The sequence below is a fragment of the Schistocerca gregaria genome, chromosome 9 (assembly GCF_023897955.1).
Source record: "Schistocerca gregaria isolate iqSchGreg1 chromosome 9, iqSchGreg1.2, whole genome shotgun sequence".
Lineage (NCBI taxonomy): Eukaryota > Metazoa > Arthropoda > Insecta > Orthoptera > Acrididae > Schistocerca > Schistocerca gregaria.
Window position 1 is genome coordinate 83,901,939 of NC_064928.1, and position 20,856 is coordinate 83,922,794.

General features: G+C 44.0%; 1 protein-coding gene across 1 annotated transcript in view; it reads left to right on the top strand.

Moving 5' to 3' along the window:
• The window catches only part of LOC126291720 (sensory neuron membrane protein 1-like), a 210,783-nt gene that overhangs the window by 179,581 nt on the left and 10,346 nt on the right, over positions 1-20,856 (top strand). Inside the window, exon 9 of the mRNA XM_049985376.1 lies at positions 15,278-15,403. Within this exon, the coding sequence (XP_049841333.1) occupies positions 15,278-15,403 (126 nt within the window). The remainder of the gene's footprint in view (positions 1-15,277; positions 15,404-20,856) is intronic.

Sequence of the window (20,856 nt, forward strand, 5' to 3'; positions counted from 1 at the left end):
GACTTCACCGAGATACCACGAATTCTCAACTCGTCCGATTTTTCCCAGATTCGTGGTCATGGATTCAGGTCCATCACAGATGTTCTTCATACACTCCTGGAAATTGAAATAAGAACACCGTGAATTCATTGTCCCAGGAAGGGGAAACTTTATTGACACATTCCTGGGGTCAGATACATCACATGATCACACTGACAGAACCACAGGCACATAGACACAGGCAACAGAGCATGCACAATGTCGGCACTAGTACAGTGTATATCCACCTTTCGCACCAATGCAGGCTGCTATTCTCCCATGGAGACGATCGTAGAGATTCTGGATGTAGTCCTGTGGAACGGCTTGCTATGCCATTTCCACCTGGCGCCTCAGTTGGACCAGCGTTCGTGCTCGACGTGCAGACAGCGTGAGACGACGCTTCATCCAGTCCCAAACATGCTCAATGGGGGACAGATCCGGAGATCTTGCTGGCCAGGGTAGTTGACTTACGCCTTCTAGAGCACGTTGGGTGGCACGGGATACATGCGGACGTGCATTGTCCTGTTGGAACAGCAAGTTCCCTTGCCGGTCTACGAATGGTGGAACGAAGGGGGCCGATGACGGTTTGGATGTACCGTGCACTATTCAGTGTCCCCTCGACGATCACCAGAGGTGTACGGCCAGTGTAGGAGATCGCTCCCCACACCATGATGCCGGGTGTTGGCCCTGTGTGCCTCGGTCGTATGCAGTCCTGATTGTGGCGCTCACCTGCACGGCGCCAAACACGCATACGACCATCATTGGCACCAAGGCAGAAGCGACTCTCATCGCTGAAGACGACACGTCTCCATTTGTCCCTCTATTCACGCCTGTCGCGACACCACTGGAGGCGGCCTGTACGATGTTGGGACGTGAGCGGAAGACGGCCTAACGGTGTGTGGGACCGTAGCCCAGCTTCATGGAGACGGTTGCGAATGGTCCTCGCCGATACCCCAGGAGCAACAGTGTCCCTAATTTGCTGGGAAGTGGCGGTGCGGTCCCCTACGGCACTGCGTAGGATCCTACGGTCTTGGCGTGCATCCGTGCGTCGCTGCGGTCCGTTCCCAGGTCGACAGGCACGTGCACCTTCCGCCGACCACTGGCGACAACATCGATGTACTGTGGAGACCTCACGCCCCACGTGTTGAGCAATTCGGCGGTACGTCCACCCGGCCTCCCGCATGCCCACTATACGCCCTCGCTCAAAGTCCGTCAACTGCACATACGGTTCACGTCCACGCTGTCGCGGCATGCTACCAGTGTTAAAGACTGCGATGGAGCTCCGTATGCCACGGCAAACTGGCTGACACTGACGGCGGCGGTGCACAAACGCTGCGCAGCTAGCGCCATTCGACGGCCAACACCGCGGTTCCTGGTGTGTCCGCTGTTCCGTGCGTGTGATCATTGCTTGTACAGCCCTCTCGGAGTGTCCGGAGCAAGTATGGTTGGTCTGACACACCGGTGTCAATGTGTTCTTTTTTCCATTTCCAGGAGTGTATTTTGTCTTTTGAATAGAGACCTGGTGTCCAACTTTTTCAGCAAGCCACAGAACGTCGTGTTACGACTCAAATTGTGTGCAGTAGGCTGCATGATGCGCAACTTCGCTCCCGACGTCCACGGCGAGGTCCATCTTTACAACCACAACACCGTGCAGAGCGGTACAGATCGGCCCAACAAAATGCCGAATGGACAGCTCAGGATTGCCGTCACGTTCTCGTCACCTATGAGTGTCCCATATGCCTTCAGCCAGACAATCGTCGGAGACGTGTCTGGAGGGAAACCGGTCAGGGTGAACGCCTTAGACAGTGTCCAACGAGTTCCCTCCTGTTATATGGGACCGCATTATATGGGACCGACGAACACCGCTGATGGTCATGGAAGGTGCCGTAACTGCTGTACGATACGTAACTGCCATCCTCCGACCGATAGTGCAACCATATCGGCAGCATACTGGCGAGGCATTCGTCATCATGGATGACAATTCACTCCCTCTTCGTGCACATCTTGTGATTTACTTCCTTCAGGATAACGACATCGCTCGACTAGACTGGCCAGCATGTTCTCCACACATGAACCCTATCGAACATGCCTGCGATAAATTGAAAAGGGCTGTTTATGGACGACGTGACCCACCAACCGCTCTCAGGGATCTACGCCGAATCGCCGTTGAGGAGTGGGACAATCTGGACCAACAGTGCCTTGATGAACTTGTGGATAGTATGCCACGATGAATACAGGCATGCATCAGTGCAAGAGTCTGCCCCCGGTAGCTGAGTGGTCAGCGCGACAGACTATCAATCCAAAGGGCCCGGGTTCGATTCCTGGCTGGGTCGGAGATTTTCTCCGCCCAGGGACTGGGTGTTGTATTGTCCTAATCATCATCATTTCATCCCCATCGCCGCGCAAGTCGCCGAAGTGGCGTCAAATCGAAAGACTTGCACCAGGCGAACGCTCTACCCGACGGAAGGCCCTCGTCACACGACATTTCATTTCATCAGTGCAAGAGGTCTTGCTACTGGATGTTAGAGGTAACGGTGTCTACAGCAATCTGGACAACCACCTCTGAAGGTCTCACTGTATGGTGGTACTACATTCAATGTGTGGTTTTTCATGAGCAATAAAAAGGGCGGGAATGATGTTTATGTTGACCTATATTCCAATTTTCTGTACAGGTTCCGAAACTCTCGGAACCGAGGTGAAGAAAAATTGTTTTTGATGTGTGTATAAACAGCTTCAAACTTGTGATTACTTTACGTATGAGTAAATGTGTTAAATATGTGACCTTTATTATGTGAAACCATTATGGTTGAAGTCACAAAAGTCTAATTTTGTTCGCATTATTCACGCATAGATTAATGAAAAAGTCAAAGCCAAAATCTCATGCATTATGCTGAAGATCTACTGCATGAACACTCAAAACGCAGTAAGGTATAACCTTTTATCCTGTCATTATTTTGTGGGGGAAGGAGCGGGTTGTCAGCGAAGGAAGTTTCAAAAATTGTCGAAAATATTAGCACAGTTTGTTGGATGTCGCCAAGTGATGTCATTCTGAAATACCGAAGGACTGTAGTGCGTGTTATTCGCGATCCATGAACTTTGCTGTCTCAAAACATAAAAACAGTTTCGAAGTCTAATACGTGATTTATCACCTGAATCCTCCAAGGAAACGTTATACTTCTGAATGAGTAGATCATGACAACATTTAAAATATTTCAATTCGGTCAATGATTGTATGAAATACTGACATCAATTTTTAGTTGGCGATAGAAGGCGTAAGAGGGACAGCCTGTAACTGAGTCCGGGTGACGGTTTTAGCCGTTTAGTATTAGGGACATAAAACCCTTTAATTTAATAATCATTTGTTTACATTGACGCCGAGAATATCGCTTTAGCAGTGATTGAAAGAATGCGTTCTTCCAGAAATTTGAGAAGTACATGTGTCATGCAACTGACTTAAGGACTAGCATAGCAGCAGACTCTAAAAACTTTCATATCGTAAATCATAAATCACAGTTTACAGTCATCGATTTCAGTACTTCACATAGCATTACGATGGAGAACACATACACCGAAGCGCAAAAGAAACTGCTACAGGCATGGGTATTCAAATACAGAGATATGTAAACAGGCAGAATACGGCATTGCAGTCTGCAACGCCTATATAAGACAACAATTGTCTGGCTCAGTTGTTACATCGGTTACTACTGCGACAATGTCAGATTATCAAGGTTTAAGTAAGTTTGAAAGTGGTGTTATAGTCGGCGCACGAGCGATGGGACACGCCACCAAGGTAGTGATGAAGTGGAGATTTTCCGTACGACCATTTCACGAGTGTACCGTGAGTATCAGGAATACGGCAAAACATCAAATCTCCGACATCGCTGCTGCCGGAAAAAGATGCTGCAAGAACGGGACCAACGACGACTGAAGAGGCGTTCAACGTGACAGAAGTGCAATCCTTCCGCAAAATGCTGCAGATTTCAATGCTGGGTCATCAACAAGTGTCAGCGAGCGAACCATTCATCGAAACATCATCGATGTGGGCCTTCGGAGCCGAAGGCACACTCATATACCCTTGATGACTGCACGACACCAGGCTTTACGCCTCGCCTCGGCCCGACAACACCGACATTGGACTGTTGATGACTAGAAATATGTTGCCCGGTCTAACGAGTCTCTTTTCAGATTGCATCGAACGGATAGACGTGTACGGGTACGGAGACAGCCTCATGTATCCCTGGACCCTGTATGTCTGCAGGGGCTGTACAAACTGGTGGAGCCTCTGTAATGGTGTGGGCCATATGCTTTTGTAGTGAAATGGGACCCCTGATACGTGTAGATGCGACAGGTGACACGTACGTAAGCATCATGTCTGACCACCTGAATCCATTAATGTCCATTGTGCATTCACTGCTTTCTGTGCGATGCATTGTCAGCGACATTGGAGCACGTTGAGCAATTGGAAAGATAACGTCCGTGGTTTATGGACAACGGGATACCACCCCATTTTATAGAATTGTGCTGCAGTACCACAAGACAATGCTTCAGGAGCGATGGATGGTCAAGGAGTTCTGAGGCTTATTTGGAGTGAGTGCTTCGTTGCGAAATAATGCTCAGGATGTGTGGTAACCACATGTATCACTGCTTATAGCTCGTTTCTACGTAACAGACAGACTGGAACAACAGGGCAGATTGGTCCACAACTCAACACCTATTGATTTTAGGGCTTCCCATTACAGGAATTTTTCTTACAGTTTTGACCACTTTACCACACGTAGTAACGTGTGACCCTTTCTTAAACTCCCAGTGTATTCAACAGACATATTTATAACGAATATCCGGACTCACTGCTCTTTTGTATTGATTAGGGGTAAAATACAGGGAGCGAGAGGCTGTTTACAATTTGTACAGAAACCAGATGGCAGTTATAAGAGTCGAGGGGCATGAAAGGGAAGCAGTGGTTGGAAAGGGAGTGAGACAGGTTTGTGGCCTCTCCCCGATGTTATTCAATCTGTATATTGAACAAGCAGTAAAGGAAACAAAAGAAAAATTCGGAGTACGTATTAAAATCCATGGAGAAGAGATAAAAACTTTGAGGTTCGCCGAAAACATTGTAATTCTGTCAGAAAACAGCAAAGGACTTGGGAAGAGCAACTGAACGGAATGGACAGTGTCTTGAAAGTAGGATATAAGATGAATGTCAACAAAAGCAAAACGAGGATAATGGAATGTGGACGAATTAAATCAGTTGATGCTGAGGGAATTAGATTACGAAATGAGACACTTAAAGTAGTAAAGAAGTTTTGCTATTTGGGGAGCAAAATAACTGATTATGGTTGAAGTAGAGAGGACATAAAATGTAGACTGCAGTGGCAAGAAAAATGTTTATGAAGAAGAGAAATTTGTTAACATCGAGTATAGATTTAAATGTCAGGAAGTTGTTTCTGAAAGTATTTGTATGGAGTGTAGCCATGTGTGGAAGTGAAACATGTCACACAACAACGGGTCTTGACTCTCTCTAGAAATATATTACTTGCTGACTAATACTACGCTATTGACCTTATGGAACATTCACTGTGTATTGTTTTTCCTCTCTGTTTGTTGTGCACCGTGTTATTACTCCTTTATTGCTCGACATGTTTGCTCACAAGAAATTTTAATACTTTGAATGTAAATTACGCAGGTGTACTTAGAACTTTCGCAACAAAATCCGTTCGCTACGGAGAGAGCATTAATGCTGCTGTTACGGTCACTTCGTTTGTTCTTCAGCTGATTTTGTTTCAGAGCAGTAAGTAGTGGGTCTACAATCGCTGTCCGCAAACAACTGACAATCGAAAGTGGTGCTTGTTAAACAAAACACAAGAGACAGGCAGTGAAAGGTAACAAATGAAAGTGTGGAATGTAGTTACGATTGTAGTTAGAAAGTGGCAGGATCTCAATGAGAGAAGAAATCAGGTCAGTTATCAGTTGCAATTAAGAAGAAACTGACATTCACTACACCGCACCCGTGTCAATTACTCAAGGCATAAATGCAAACTGCTATTTACATATTTTTGAACATCACTTTCCTGACTGTTCTGCTATATCCCACCATTACCTCTTGCTCTGCACCAACCTCTTCAGCTCAGAGAAGTATGGAAGGACCTTGATAATCCGACATGCTCGGCCATTTGTCAGTGCCGATCAAATATGTCGGTTTATCAAGGCCATGTCTAGAAAGGCGGTTTAGAAAAAGGATATAAGCAAAACCTTTAGCTTTAACGTACAAAACCGAGTAACGTATTCGTGGAACACGACAGGAAAGACTACAGTATAAAAATTAAAAGTATGTATTACTTCACAGTAAAAAAAAAATTGAAGTAAAAGTCGTATAATGTACTGCTCAATTAAATCAGTTTATGGATGAAAGTTTTAGAAAAGTTCAGTATACATAAATAACGTCTTGTACGCCAGTTACGAAACAATTTGAAAAGATCAAGAACAAGCTCACTTTTTTAAAAACTGCTACCGAGAATTCGGTGCACATTAGTTAGAATCGCTGACGTCGTCGAGGGCGTGGAATAAGTCGGACTGGTATCTACCACTGACGGTTTAGCAGCCTTTTTCTTCTGAGCCCGTGCTCGTACGATCTGTTGTCTTTAGATGCATGTCGAGGTTGCTCATATGTTTGTTGAAAGGCACACATAAGTTCAGTATTCTTGTGTGCAATAGGCTAATCTCAATGCAGAGCAGTACCGCTCTTGACCACCGAGTAGTACAAGTTTGCTTTCGCAGGACATTATTTCCGGTACGCACTTTGGTGGTAGTGTAAGTCAATGAAATGGTAAATAGTTCTATGGACATAGGTTACATATATTTTTTTAAACAACAAAAGCGACTACGGGAAATAAAATTCTGTGCTCTGGTCTGCCGATTTGCGATTTTGTTTCTTTTCTCGCAATCAGATTTGACTGTGATAGCAGAGCATCTAAACCACTAGAAATATTGTCTCTCCCATACATACTCTTTCTCATTATAAATATTTTTAAATAAGTGACTGTATACACAAAAATGTGCTGTTTTGATTTCGCAAGCAGCTTTCACAGAAATCAGATATATTATATTTATGACATATCTTATTAATACAATACTACTATTGAATCTGAATTTGCAATAACAATAAACAAAGCTCCAAATTAGATAGAGGGGGAGTAGAAGCTCGACAGACAAGGGAAGGAGAGGGGGAGAAAATGGAAGAAGAGAGAGGCAAGGAGGAGATGGGCAGAGTGGGGGGTGATGATGAGATGGCCAAAGAGAAAGGACATGAAGATAGATACAGAGAGGGAGAGAAGGAAATTAGGATGTATATGAAATTCCCAAACATATTCAGCAACTGCGATGCATTGCAGGTTTCGCCAGTAATAATTACAAAATTTGTGTGTTTGTGTTTTAATGAGTAGGTAAAAATAGGCGATAGCATCGATATACGAAAGAAATCAATGTATTCCACCATAATTTCAAAACGCATGGACAACAGACAAACAGTGCACTCATAGTTATAAGAAGATTAAATGTAATAAATACTTGTATGCGCTCTTTAAAGAGCCATATCAAATAATAATTAATAACAACAAAGATAAACTTGTTGCGTTGGTTTATTTATCGTTACAGAACAAGGCAGACGATGGTTGCGGATCCTCTGTCAGAATTTGAACATAGGCGAAGTCAGTGCTGCTAACATAAAATCTGTGTCACTCGAAGGCACACGTCGGCTCTGAACGCACCCGTCGTGTCTCTAACTGTAGTTGACACGCACTGCCAATCTTCACATCAAACAGCTTTTATTTCGCCTAATGTCTATTGTTCGAACGTGAAGCGACCTATACGTCATAGTGAATGAATCTTAGCTCAATTATTACAGGGTGGCGCACGAAATGTGTTACCATTTTGTTTTTGAATATAAACTTTATTGTCAATACAATTTGAAAGGAACATATACTACAATGAAGAGCCGTCCCTGGAGATTTGTTCTAACTTAGCACATACTTAACATGTCAACCATTTAGTTTCCATACTTCCTTCAAACGAACGCTGAAGTTATTGACTACCCTACGGCACACGCCTTCCGTAATTTCACTGCAAGCTCGAAGAATAAGTCTTCTGGGCTCAATTAAATCACGTGGACGTTTCGGGATAATTTTTTTCTTTAGGTACACCCAAAGAAAAAAGTCACAGGGATTGAGGTCTGGACTATAGGGGGGCCAATTTTGTCCGTCATTGAAGCGACCTGGAAACCTGAGTGAAATGATCCGCATGTCGAAATGCTCGTGTAAAAACTCTATCACAGTGTTTGCAATGTGTAGCATTTCTCCATCTTGCATGAACCACTGCGTGTTGAAGGGCAAGGCAGTAGCAAGAAGCTGTGGAATGAAGCTATTGCGAAGCATTCTCAAATAACGCTCGCTAATCACAGTTTCTTCAAAGAAAAAGGGTCCAATTAGTCCGTGAATGGAAATTGCTGCCCACGCTGTAATCCTCGGAGCATAATGTTCTCGTTCATGAAGCACTTGTGGTTTTTCAGTGGGCCAAAAGCGTACATTTTGTTTGTTAACCACACCGTCTAAATGAAAATGCGCCTCGTGTGAAAACCAAATGTTGGTAGTTTCTTCCCTATCCTCCGCCCACTGAGCAAACAGTAGTTTTCGCTGCTTCTGTTCTTCAGTGACCTTCTGTGCACAGGTCATCTTGTATGGGTACATGTGGAAGTCACTTTTAAGAATGCGTTGAACGGAGCGTCTGGAAATTCCCAGTTGCACTGCTGCGTTTCTACACGATTTCCCGGGACTTCTCTTTACAGCAACTCGTACCGCTTCAATATTCTCCGGCGAACAAACAGGGTTAGCCCGAGGTCGCTTCGCTTCCAATACAGTTCCTTCCTGTACACATTTATCGTACAAGCTGTCGATGGTCTTCTTGCAAGAGACCCATCATGTGTTAAACTGTTGTCGAAAACGCCTCTGACTCACAACAAGGCTTTTCGTTTCATGAAAAAGTAACACAATTGCCAATTGCCGATCGTTGCTGTGTCGTCAGTCTTCCATTGTCAGCCATTGCTGCTTACTAGTCTCCTAGCGGCAGTATCGTGAATTACACGTCATTTCGTAACTCATTTGTTTTTCCAAGCTCTGCTGGTACTGCTGTGGAGATTCCAGCTTGATATTTAATGTGCATTGTTAATTGTGAAAGAAACAATTGCTAACACATTTCGTTCGCCACCCTGTAGTTAATATGTTGTTAATTTTTCCATAACTCACTTATGCATACAAAATATGTTTATCAAACAGAGTTGACGGTAAAAGGCAGTGGCAGAAATGCAAAAATTACCTTTATGTTGCGAAATTGAAAATGGAGTTGAAGAATACCGTTGTTACGAACATCGAACGATAGCAGTCGATCAGTGGAATCTTAATCTGGAATCTGATTTTAATTATCGTTTACTTTTAAAACGCGATTGATGTTTTACTTAATTTATATTAATATATCGTCATGTGTAAGATACTATCTGCATGAATCGAGGCATTTGAACCCCCCTGTCAGTTGTGAGGTTGTAGTTACTTCCACAGTCTGTTTCTGAAAAGAGTGTAAAACCAAATGCTATAGTGTTTTCTCATTTGGTTTCGTAGGCTTGGTTCATACAGTGTATCCTCGATCAAAAATAATATTTCACTACTGATAATTAGCGGTTCCGTAAATGTTGGGCATAATTACAAAAAAAGAAACGAAGAGCAAATATTTTAAACCCGACAAATGTTGCAACACCCAAAAATTGCCATTGCTGCAAAAAATTGCTTAATAACAACAATAAATCTTGCCTTAGACAAGAATGTGGTTTGTCTCCAATAGTTTTTAATATATGTTTTGATGGTAGGTAGAGACATTTGCTAATAGAAATAAAATTTTACACCTTTAACATTAGCTAACGAAATTTCTTGATAACAGTCTTTCCTGATTGTTGCTGTGATCTTCAGTTCGAAGGCTGGTTTGATGCAGTTTCCCACGTTACTCTGTCCTGTATAAGCCTCTCCTTCTAATAACTACAGCAATCTATATCCTTCCGAACAAGCTACTGTATTCATTTTCGGCCCGCCTCTACAATTTTTACCTCCCCCCACCGTCTCCCCCCCCCCCCCTACCCCACACACACCACTCACATTCCTCCAGTACTAAACTAGCATTCTCTTGATATGTCGGAATGTGTCCTGTCAACGCATTCCTTTTTCAGTTAAGTTGTACTTCAAGTTGTGCCCTAGTTTTATGCAGTACCTTCTAAATGTTGAATGACCTACCCATCTAAAAATTCCGTGCAAAAAAAATCTGAGAAATGGCACCATCGACGAGTATCGACGTCATATTTAGTTAGTAGCATCTTAGGAAAGAATGCACAAGTTTCAGCCATATTGGTCTTTGTGTTTGGCATTCGTATGAATTCAGGAAGTCGAGTGATTGTCAAAAAATGGATGAAAAAGAATTTCGTGTGGTGATTAAACATTACTTTTTGGAAGGCAAAACGCCTCAGGGGAGTAAAGAGAAGCTTGATAAACATTACGGTGACTGCACTTACGTTTAGAACAGTTTATAAGTAGTTTCAAAATTTTCAGAGTGACCATATGGGACATGTGATGCTGAAAGTTCTGGGTGCCCTGTGGATGTTATGATTCCAGAAATCGGTGATAAAATCCATGATACGGTGATGGATGACATAAGAGTTAAGGTGCGTGAGAGTGCTGGAGCTGTGGGCATCACGAATGAACGGATACATAATATTTTGCATATTCATTTGGACATGAGAAAGCTATCCGCAAGATGGGTTCCGCTATTGCTCACGCTTGACCAAAAATGGAATGGTGTGAAGTGTTGCAACTGTTCACGAAGAATCCGAAGGACTTTAAGCGTCATTTCGTCACTGTCGATGAAACATGGATACATTACTACACTCCTGAGACTAAACAACAATCTAAACAATGGGTTACCAAGGGAGAATCTGATCAAAAAAAAGGCGAAGACCATTCCTTCGGCCGGAAAGGTTATGGCGACTGTCTTGGGATTCGCAAGGGATAATCCTCATCAACTGTCTGGAAAAGGGTAACATTATTACAGGTGCATATTATTTATCGTTATTGGACCGAGCTGCAAGAAAAACGTGGGCGATTGCACCTCAAAAAGACCTTTTCCATCGCGACAATCAACCAGCACACACCTCAGCAGTTGTGGTCACAAAATTAATGGATATAGGATTCCAACTAGTTTTACATCCCCCCTATTCTCCAGACTTGGCTCCCTCAGACTACTACTTGTTCCCCAATTTGAAGAAATGGCTGGTGGGACAAAGATTTTATTCAAACGAGGAGGTAATTGCAGCAACTAATAGCTATTTTGCAGACTTCGACAATTCCTATTATTCGGAAGGGATCAACAAATTAGAATAGCTTTGGACGAAGTGTATAAGTCTAAAAGCAGACTACGTCTTAAAATAAAAAAAGGTTTACCCCTAACGTGTAAGTAGTTTTTATTTTTGCACGGACTTTTCAAACGCCCCTCGTAATCTTCAGCATTGTTCTGAAGCACCACATTTCAAATGCTTCAGTTCTCTTCTTCCATAAACTGTATATCGTCCACGTTGCACTTCCACACAGGGCTACACTCCAAACATACTCAGAAAAGACTTCCAAGCTTTCCTTGCCATTTCCAGTCTGCATTTTACAGGCTCTCTACTTCCGCCAACATCTGTTATTATAGTGCCCAAATATCACAATTCATCTACTAATTTTAGTGTCTCGTTTCCTAATCTAATTCTCTCACCACCACAATCCATTACACGTGGTTTGCCTTTGTCAGTGTCCATATTACACTCCTGGAAATTGAAATAAGAACACCGTGAATTCATTGTCCCAGGAAAGGAAAACTTTATTGACACATTCCTGGGGTCAGATACATCACATGATCACACTGACAGAACCACAGGCACATAGACACAGGCAACAGAGCATGCACAATGTCGGCACTAGTACAGTGTATATCCACCTTCCGCACCAATGCAGGCTGCTATTCTCCCATGGAGACGATCGTAGAGATGCTGGATGTAGTCCTGTGGAACGGCTTGCCATGCCATTTCCACCTGGCGCCTCAGTTGGACCAGCGTTCGTGCTGGACGTGCAGACCGCGTCAGACGACGCTTCATCCAGTCCCAAACATGCTCAATGGGGGACAGATCCGGAGATCTTGCTGGCCAGGGTAGTTGACTTACACCTTCTAGAGCACGTTGGGTGGCACGGGATACATGCGGATGTGCATTGTCCTGTTGGAACAGCAAGTTCCCTTGCCGGTCTAGGAATGGTAGAACGATGGGTTCGATGACGGTTTGGATGTACCGTGCACTATTCAGTGTCCCCTCGACGATCACCAGAGGTGTACGGCCAGTGTTGGAGATCGCTCCCCCCACCATGATGCCGGGTGTTGGCCCTGTGTGCCTCGGTCGTATGCAGTCCTGATTGTGGCGCTCACCTGCACGGCGCCAAACACGCATACGACCATCATTGGCACCAAGGCAGAAGCGACTCTCATCGCTGAAGACGACACGTCTCCATTCGTCCCTCCATTCACGCCTGTCGCGACACCACTGGAGGCGGGCTGCACGATGTTGGGGCGTGAGCGGAAGATGGCCTAACGGTGTGCGGGACCGTAGCCCAGCTTCATGGAGACTGTTGCGAATGGTCCTCGCCGATACCCCAGGAGCAACAGTGTCCCTAATTTGCTGGGAAGTGGCGGTGCGGTCCCCTACGGCACTGCGTAGGATCCTACGGTGTTGGCGTGCATCCGTGCGTCGCTGCGGTCCGGTCCCAGGTCGACGGGCACGTGCACCTTCCGCCGACCACTGGCGACAACATCGATGTACTGTGGAGACCTCACGCCCCACGTGTTGAGCAATTTGGCGGTACGTCCACCCGGCCTCCCGCATGCCCACTATACGCCCTCGCTCAAAGTCCGTCAACTGCACATACGGTTCACGTCCACGCTGTCGCGGCATGCTACCAGTGTTAAAGACTGCGATGGAGCTCCGTATGCCACGGCAAACTGGCTGACACTGACGGCGGCGGTGCACAAATGCTGCGCAGCTAGCGCCATTCGACGGCCAACTCCGCGGTTACTGGTGTGTCCGCTGTGCCGTGCGTGTGATCATTGCTTGTACAGCCCTCTCGCAGTGTCCGGAGCAAGTATGGTGGGTCTGACACACCGGTGTCAATGTGTTCTTTTTTCCATTTCCAGGAGTGTATATACCCCTTGCAAGACACTGCCCATTCTGTTCAGCTGCTCTTCCAAGTCCTTTGCTGTCTATAACAAAATTACTATGTCTACTGCAAACCTCGAAATATTTATTTCTTCTCCCTGTACCTAAAGTCCTTCTCCAAGCGCTTCGTTGATTTCCTTTATTGTTTGCTCAATGTACAAGTTAAATAACATCGGGGATAGGCTACAGCCCTGTCTTTCTCCCTTCTCAACCACTGCTTCCATTTCATTTCGTCGACACTTATAACTGCCGTCTGGCTTCTGTATAAGGTGTGTATATAACCTTTCACTCCCTTCATTTTACCCCTGCTCCCTTCCAAATTTAAAAGAGCGTATTCCAGACGACATTGTCAAAAGCTTTCTTCATTTTCATTGCTGATAGTGCGGGGACCGTTAAAAAAAGACATTCATAAATTACATACAACTAACTATAACTTAACAACCTCGACGCAAAAGCAAAAGTCAAGATTTTCAAAAGACAAGATCCTGTCCCAATCAGAATTACAGTAAACGACCACAAACTAGAGTGAGCGAATGTATTTAAATTCTTTGTAAGTGCAACCTCCTTGACAAACGAAAAAGGCACACGAAAAGTAATTGTAAGAGTACACTAAATTAATGTAAACATACATAAAACATTGAGTAAAAATGTGACGAAAGGAATCCTGCTAAAGGCTTCAAATGGCTCTGAGCACTATGGGACTTAACATCTGAGGTCATCAGTCCCCTAGAAAGTAGAAATACTAACTAACCTAAGGACATCACACACATCCATGCCCGAGGTAGGAGTCGAACCTGCGACCGTAGCAGGCGCGCGGTTCCGGACTGAAGCGCCTAGAACCGCTTGGCCACCGCGGCCGGCGAATACTGCTAAAGCTTTACAGAACAATGGTAATACCATATCGACTTTATGGCAGTGAGTCTTGGACAGTAACAGACGTAAATTATCTAAAATTCTAAACTGCGGAAATGAAGTGATTAAGAACAGTAGCTGGATACAGACTGTATGATATGATAAGAAATACAACAACCAGACAAGAACTAGTGCTTAAAAACGTAAATGAACGGGTTAAAGAGTACACAAATAAATGAAGAGATGATGTCACGGGAATCAGTGAATATACAATGCCAAAAATAATCACAAATTCTCAACCAATAGGGAAAAGGTCAATAGGTAACTAAGAAGAAAGTGAAGAGATCAAATATAAACTTATCACAGACTGTAGAGTCACTGAACTATAGAAAATAATTGGGAAATGACTGACTCTTGAAAAAAGAAGAAGAAGAAATTACTTGTATGAAAAGGAGGAAATTTTGAGTAGTCTTTGAGTTTAATCAAAGTCGGACCATCTTTTAATGCTTGAACATTTATTTTACAGGAGGAAAGTTCTTAAAGTAGGAAGAAATTGATCGGACATCGAATCTTTGAACGTCGAGAGCAGTGGATTCACATAGGGCCTTAGAAAAGCGGTTCGCCGCATGCTGAATACTCGGTCATCCATTGACTATGCTCACCTTTTTATCTCAGTGTTTTGTGCCAGCTGACACATACTGTACGGCAGGTTGCACCAAAACTTTGAGCCTCCGAAGGCGTCTTTTTCCTCACCACAAATAAGGGAGGTTTCCCTCGTAGGCTTTTATAAAACATAAAGAACTAAGTTTTCATTGATTTACATAAAAATAAAGAAGCGTTTTCGGTACTGGAAGGACTTGATTGCTTGTTAAAGACAACACATATTTTTAAGAATGAATAAAAATACATTTTCATAAATACTTCTTTCGATTGTGAAAGCGCCATCTAAACAAAACAAAAAAAACAAAAAAACATTAAAATAATGTTCACTCAAAATTGTAAAGCACTGTCAGATAAAGGGTTAATAGTCTGCTCACAACTGAATGTGTACTTATGTCAGCTGTTTGTTCTCTTCTGTTGCAGACAACAGGATCGCCCATGGAGGCCCGTAAAAGACTGCAGTTCAACATGTTCCTCCACAAGATCAACAAAATAGACCTATTGGCCAACGTACCCTATGCTTTGATGCCACTCATCTGGGTCGAGGAGGTAGGTAACGACAAACGGTGTGAACATGCTCATTCGTAACTAAAAAGTTAGGAATTATGTTGTATTTCTTATGGTGTTAAGAAAATGTTGTATGTACAGATGGTGTGAGTCTAATTAAGTCACACCCTGGCTTTCACTTGCCTGAAGATAAAGTCCTTAGAATAGACGTCTTCCACCGATATTATTCAAAATATGCGTATGTATTCGTGAATCGTTAAAACAATCTTGACATAAACGTTTTCTGATGCTGCGACGCTGAGGAATGCCAGTGTAAGCGTGTGCAAAAGACCATAGCTATACAGTGTCGGTTAAATATGCCACGTACCACACCCACATAACTTTTATATTAACTGACTCTATAGGTGGACGACTCTGCTGAGAGAAAGATATGAATACACAGTTTATTATTTGATGAGGAATTTAAAAGGTGTGGTCTGGACATAAAACTAAAAAAAAAAATGTGGTTGGGGCTCTGAACGAAGACTTGGCAACACAGGAAGACTACAGGTAAAAAGTGTACAGTTCAGATGTCTGGGGGTCACTTTGATTACCGTGGGTACAAGTGAAAAATATGTGCTCCATAAAGTTTGACTATGAAAATCCATAACAAGACGTAACTCAATGTGGAAAATGACAAGAAAAAAAGAAAGAAAACTGTAGTGGCCATTTGTGCAGAATCAGGAATAAACAGCATAGGAAATGGATTTTTTGAGAAATTCTCCACAGGAACGTTACCGCACAAAATTAGGCTGATGAAAATTAAGTTAGAAATGTGAATTGAAAACATCTTTTGTGGTGCCATACAAGAAAAATAATTACCATGGTAAGGACACATGAGGTTACTGGAGGCAAGGCTGCCACAGATGCATAATTAATGGATGCCTGTAAAGAGAAAGATATTCGGTAGAGCAAATAATACTCGTAGACACATATGACTTTATTCAACATAGGAATCACACAGCCGTACTGGGAGCAAAGCCACATACGAAAAATAGAAGGAAAAACTTCAACAGCCAAGATCGCTATTTATAATTTATTTTTGATATCGGCTTTGGGCTAATATAAATTGTCATCACCGGATCTGATACAAATGCACCTTCAATATCTCTACATCAAACGTACAATATATTGTGTCAAGTCGTAAGACGTCATTTTAGCAGCGTGAAGAAAACGACACAATGGCATTCAACAGTAAAACAAGATGAACATATTATCGCACCGACTGCACAAGCTCATACTCACACAATGGAAGAAACAAAACTCAAGAAGATGGATTGAGATGTTTTTGCATAAGATCCAATGATGGCAGCTTAGATTAACCGTAACAGGTCATCAAAAATCAATAACTGGTCATCAAAAATAAATTGTAATTCGCGATCTTTTTTCTTATATACTTCATGCTACTCTAGATCGCCGCCATACTTGAGTGATGCCAATCAAATATGATAGATGGAAGCCGTTCAGATGGTTCGATCTCACTGAGATGCAGCTACCATCAGAACCACGTAAGGTCCAACATCCCAGGAAAGGGAAAAATGTGGGTTTTGAATTATCCTCCGGAACAGTCATGAGAAGCTAATGGCGACTGTAGTACTCGCCACACGAGGGTATCATCTCTTGGCTACAGGCGCAGTCTGTTGTTCATCCTAACATCGATATACAACAAACATACATTGTAATTCGTCAGTCCTCAACAACACTGTGTTGACAACATGATGAGAAAGTAACGTCACCGCCTTTGGTCAGAAGACGACGTCTGTCTGGTCGAAATCAATTACGACATCATGGGATGCTTAAGGGACCTTTCTTTCTTTCTTTCTTTCTTTCTTTCACTGGTGCCATGTCCCGCACTGACGCAGGGTCGGCATTGTTAGGAACGGATTTGGCAAGGTTAGTTTAAAGGGGTGGCTGGATGCCCTTCCTGCCGCGCCGGCCACGGTGGCCGTGCGGTTCTAGGCACTTCAGTCCGGAACCGCGTGAGTACTACGGTCACAGGTTCGTATCCTACCTCGGGCATGGATGTGTGTGATGTCCTTAGGTTAGTTAGGTTTAAGTAGTTCTAAGTTCTAGGGGACTGATGACCTCAGCTGTTGAGTTCCATAGTGCTCAGAGTCATTTGAACCATCTGAACCTTCCTGCCGCCGCCCCATATCCCCTGGGATGGAATTTGTGTATTCCAGCTGTCTGCATCTAGTGTAATCCATGGAATAGTGCGAACGTGTTCAGATGTCGGCGAGTCGTGAAACTGATGCAGAACATGGGGACCAGCCCGGTATTCACCTAGTGGGATGTGGAAAACCGCCTAAAACCAAATCCAGGCTGGCTGGTACACCGGCCCTCGTCGTTAATGCTCTGGGCAGATTCGATCCGAGGCTGGCGCGCCTACCCGAGTCCAGGAAGCAGCGCGTTAGCGCTCTTGGCTATCCTGGCAGGTGGAATGCTTAAGGGAAAGTGTTGCGTAAATATAAGAAACAAGAGGAAACATGACGAGGAACAAATGACTAAAACAGAAAAGAAAACATAAAATGCTTCTGACTGAGACATGTAGGTGGTGCCTGACAAAAAAAGTGAGACACCTAGAAGACATGGTACAATTTCAAAGTAACTTGGTACACATATATACCATCGGCGGGCATGTAATCGATTAGAGTTGCCATTCTCTGCAGTTGTAGAATGACCACCAGGGTCCATTAGTGCTCCTCAGGTCTGGTAGGGCTTATAAAGGGCAAGAACAGCTTCGGATATTGAGTGATCAGGGCGAAGGACAAGGAGGTGCTGCGCACTCAATTGAGACGGCGTTATCAGCACCTGACAGAGTGTGAAAGTGGCACCATTGTGGGTCTCCTGGTGAAATTGTGCGATATCTAGATTTCTAGAGCATTCAGATGTGACAGTGGTCCGATACTGGACTGCATGAGAACGTGAAGGCAATGATACTCGTCGTAAAGGTTCTGGTTGACCACGTCTGACCAATACAATGGAGGATCGTTGTACCGTGGACCACATACACCGTAAGTCCTTCACATCTGCACCAGCCATCTGTGAATGTGCTGTCTTAACCCTGGAGCTCAGAAGTAACCGGACTAGCTAATAACCTTCCAACATGGAGGCTCTCATTAACACAGCAATAGAAAAGACAGTGTTTGGGACGGTTCTGTACCTGGAATGTATGGAAAGCTGATAAATGGCATCGCATTGTGTTCAAACATGAATCGCTTTTTTTGCACTGCCACAGATGACCACTGGACCACTGTTGGGGAGTATGGCAGCAGGCTGATGAGAGGTCCTAAGGTTCCAATATTTTGAAGAGACACAGCGGTTTTACTTCTGGCGCCATGGTGTAAGGAGCCATTGGGTATGACCTCCAGTCATGGCTATCAGAAATTGAGGGAACTCTGATGGTATAACAATACATCATGGACATCCTGCACCCTATGTGTTACAACTGATGCCGGCCGCGGTGGCCGAGCGGTTCTAGGCGCTTCAGTCCGGAACCGAGCGACTGCTACGGTCGCAGGTTCGAATCCTGCCTTGGGCATGGCTGTGTGTGATGTCCTTAGGTTAGTTAGGTTTAAGTAGTTCTAAGTTCTAGGGGACTGATGCCTCAGATGTTAAGTCCCATAGCTCTCACAGCCATTTGAACCATTTTTTTTGTTACAACTGGTGCTACATTGTTAAGGTAACATTTCCCCATAGGGCCATGATCGTGCACATATGAAACCTTTCTATATCAACTGTCTACATAATGAGGGACTCCTGTGGTCAACAAGATCCTCAGCTCTGACCCTGATATAATACGTGTGGGACCAGCTCAGGCTTCATCCTAGAGTCAGTATCCATGGTGTCTAGCAGCATCCAGTACAGCTGCGGGCCAGAAACATTTGTGGGAGAGTTTGCCTCAGAAGAGGGTGCAACAGCCTTCCCAACCGAATCAGTACATGCATCCAGAACATATGGGGTGTAACGTCACCCTAATAAGCGGGCTCATACTTGCAAGTTCTTTGTAAACTTCACTCACTTCTGTAAAATTAGATTACATGCCATCTCATCTCGTGAATTTTCATTTCGTTTCCTCGTCTTCTTTTGGGCGCTTCATTTGTTTCGTCAGACTGTGCAGTTTCTTGAACTCCAAGAGATAAACAAAGACAGGTGCGACTACCGAATGGAAAGTGGATGGATGACACTGGAAAAATGGAAGAGGAACGTAGGTGAAGGCAACTTACGAAATATTTAGAGGAATATTTCATCTTGCATTGGACTTTATAGGGTTCATGATGATGTCAATTATTGCTTTAGGATGTTCCTTTTTCATTTTCTCCTAGTAGGAGATGTATTCAAGTTCTAAGGCCTCTGATTTTTTTGGTCAGAAATGGAAGCACATAGAAACATGCAATTGGGTTTAGAAAAGGCACTCTTCGTGTGTTCCGGTTTTCATTTGCTTGATTGTGGAGAGTAAATGATTTATTTCCCCTGTCACGGATAGCGACCTGTAGTCAGGATAGGTGTGAGGTGGGGGTGCCATCTTTAGTCGTTGTAGAAAACCTAGTGAGAGCAGAAAACGGGCCTCAAAACCTAGCACCGTCTGGGTCGGCAAAAAACCAAGAGTTAGTCGAGGGTCTGTCATAGGAATGAGTATAGGACAGGCCTGACACCGTAAGTGGAAGTAATGTCACACTTAGCTAAGCAGCGCCCTAGGATGTGGGGGGGAACTGACCGGTCTGGCATGGGTGACCCTACTGGGATCACAGCTCCCCCCACCAGCATAGCTCACTCAAGTGATCATTCACACACAACCACTCCCTCCCACCCCCCACCCCCCCCCCCAACCACCACCACCCAACCTCAGTGAGGTCAGAGAGAAATGAATAGTTAGAACTGACCCAATTTTTCCCCTCGGCGCTCTCTGGGCCTAAACCCATTAGACTTTTATTTTTGGAGATTCCTGAAAGCTCTTCTGTGTGGAAGCGCGTTACAAGAGTCTTCTTGTCTGTATTGTGGAAGGCCGCTAAACAATACGCAGTTCTACGGAGATACATTAGCGCACCATGGTATATATCAATGCAAATGGATGGCATTTTGTACATTTCATTTAGGAAAGTGTGTCTTACGGTAACCAAGAGACCACTTTTAACATTTCACGTAAAAAATAAAAACATTTTTTGTAATGCTGGCACGTTCTCTTTTTATGTTTCCAATGATTGGTGTCATTATGAAGAGAAGTAGAAAATGAGTTCTGCCACAGAAATAAAGCGTTTCCGGAACCATGTCCATATAACATATTCTTCCCTTCGGGTAAGGACTGTTCCCTGAAAGTTTGACCATGTTCAAAAAGAAAGAGCACATTTCAGACAAATTTTGAAAGATAGAAAGACATTGCACATGTGACCGGATGGATGAGGTTCAAAAACTTTTACGACGGCACAGATAAAATACCATTAACTCAACATGAGGAC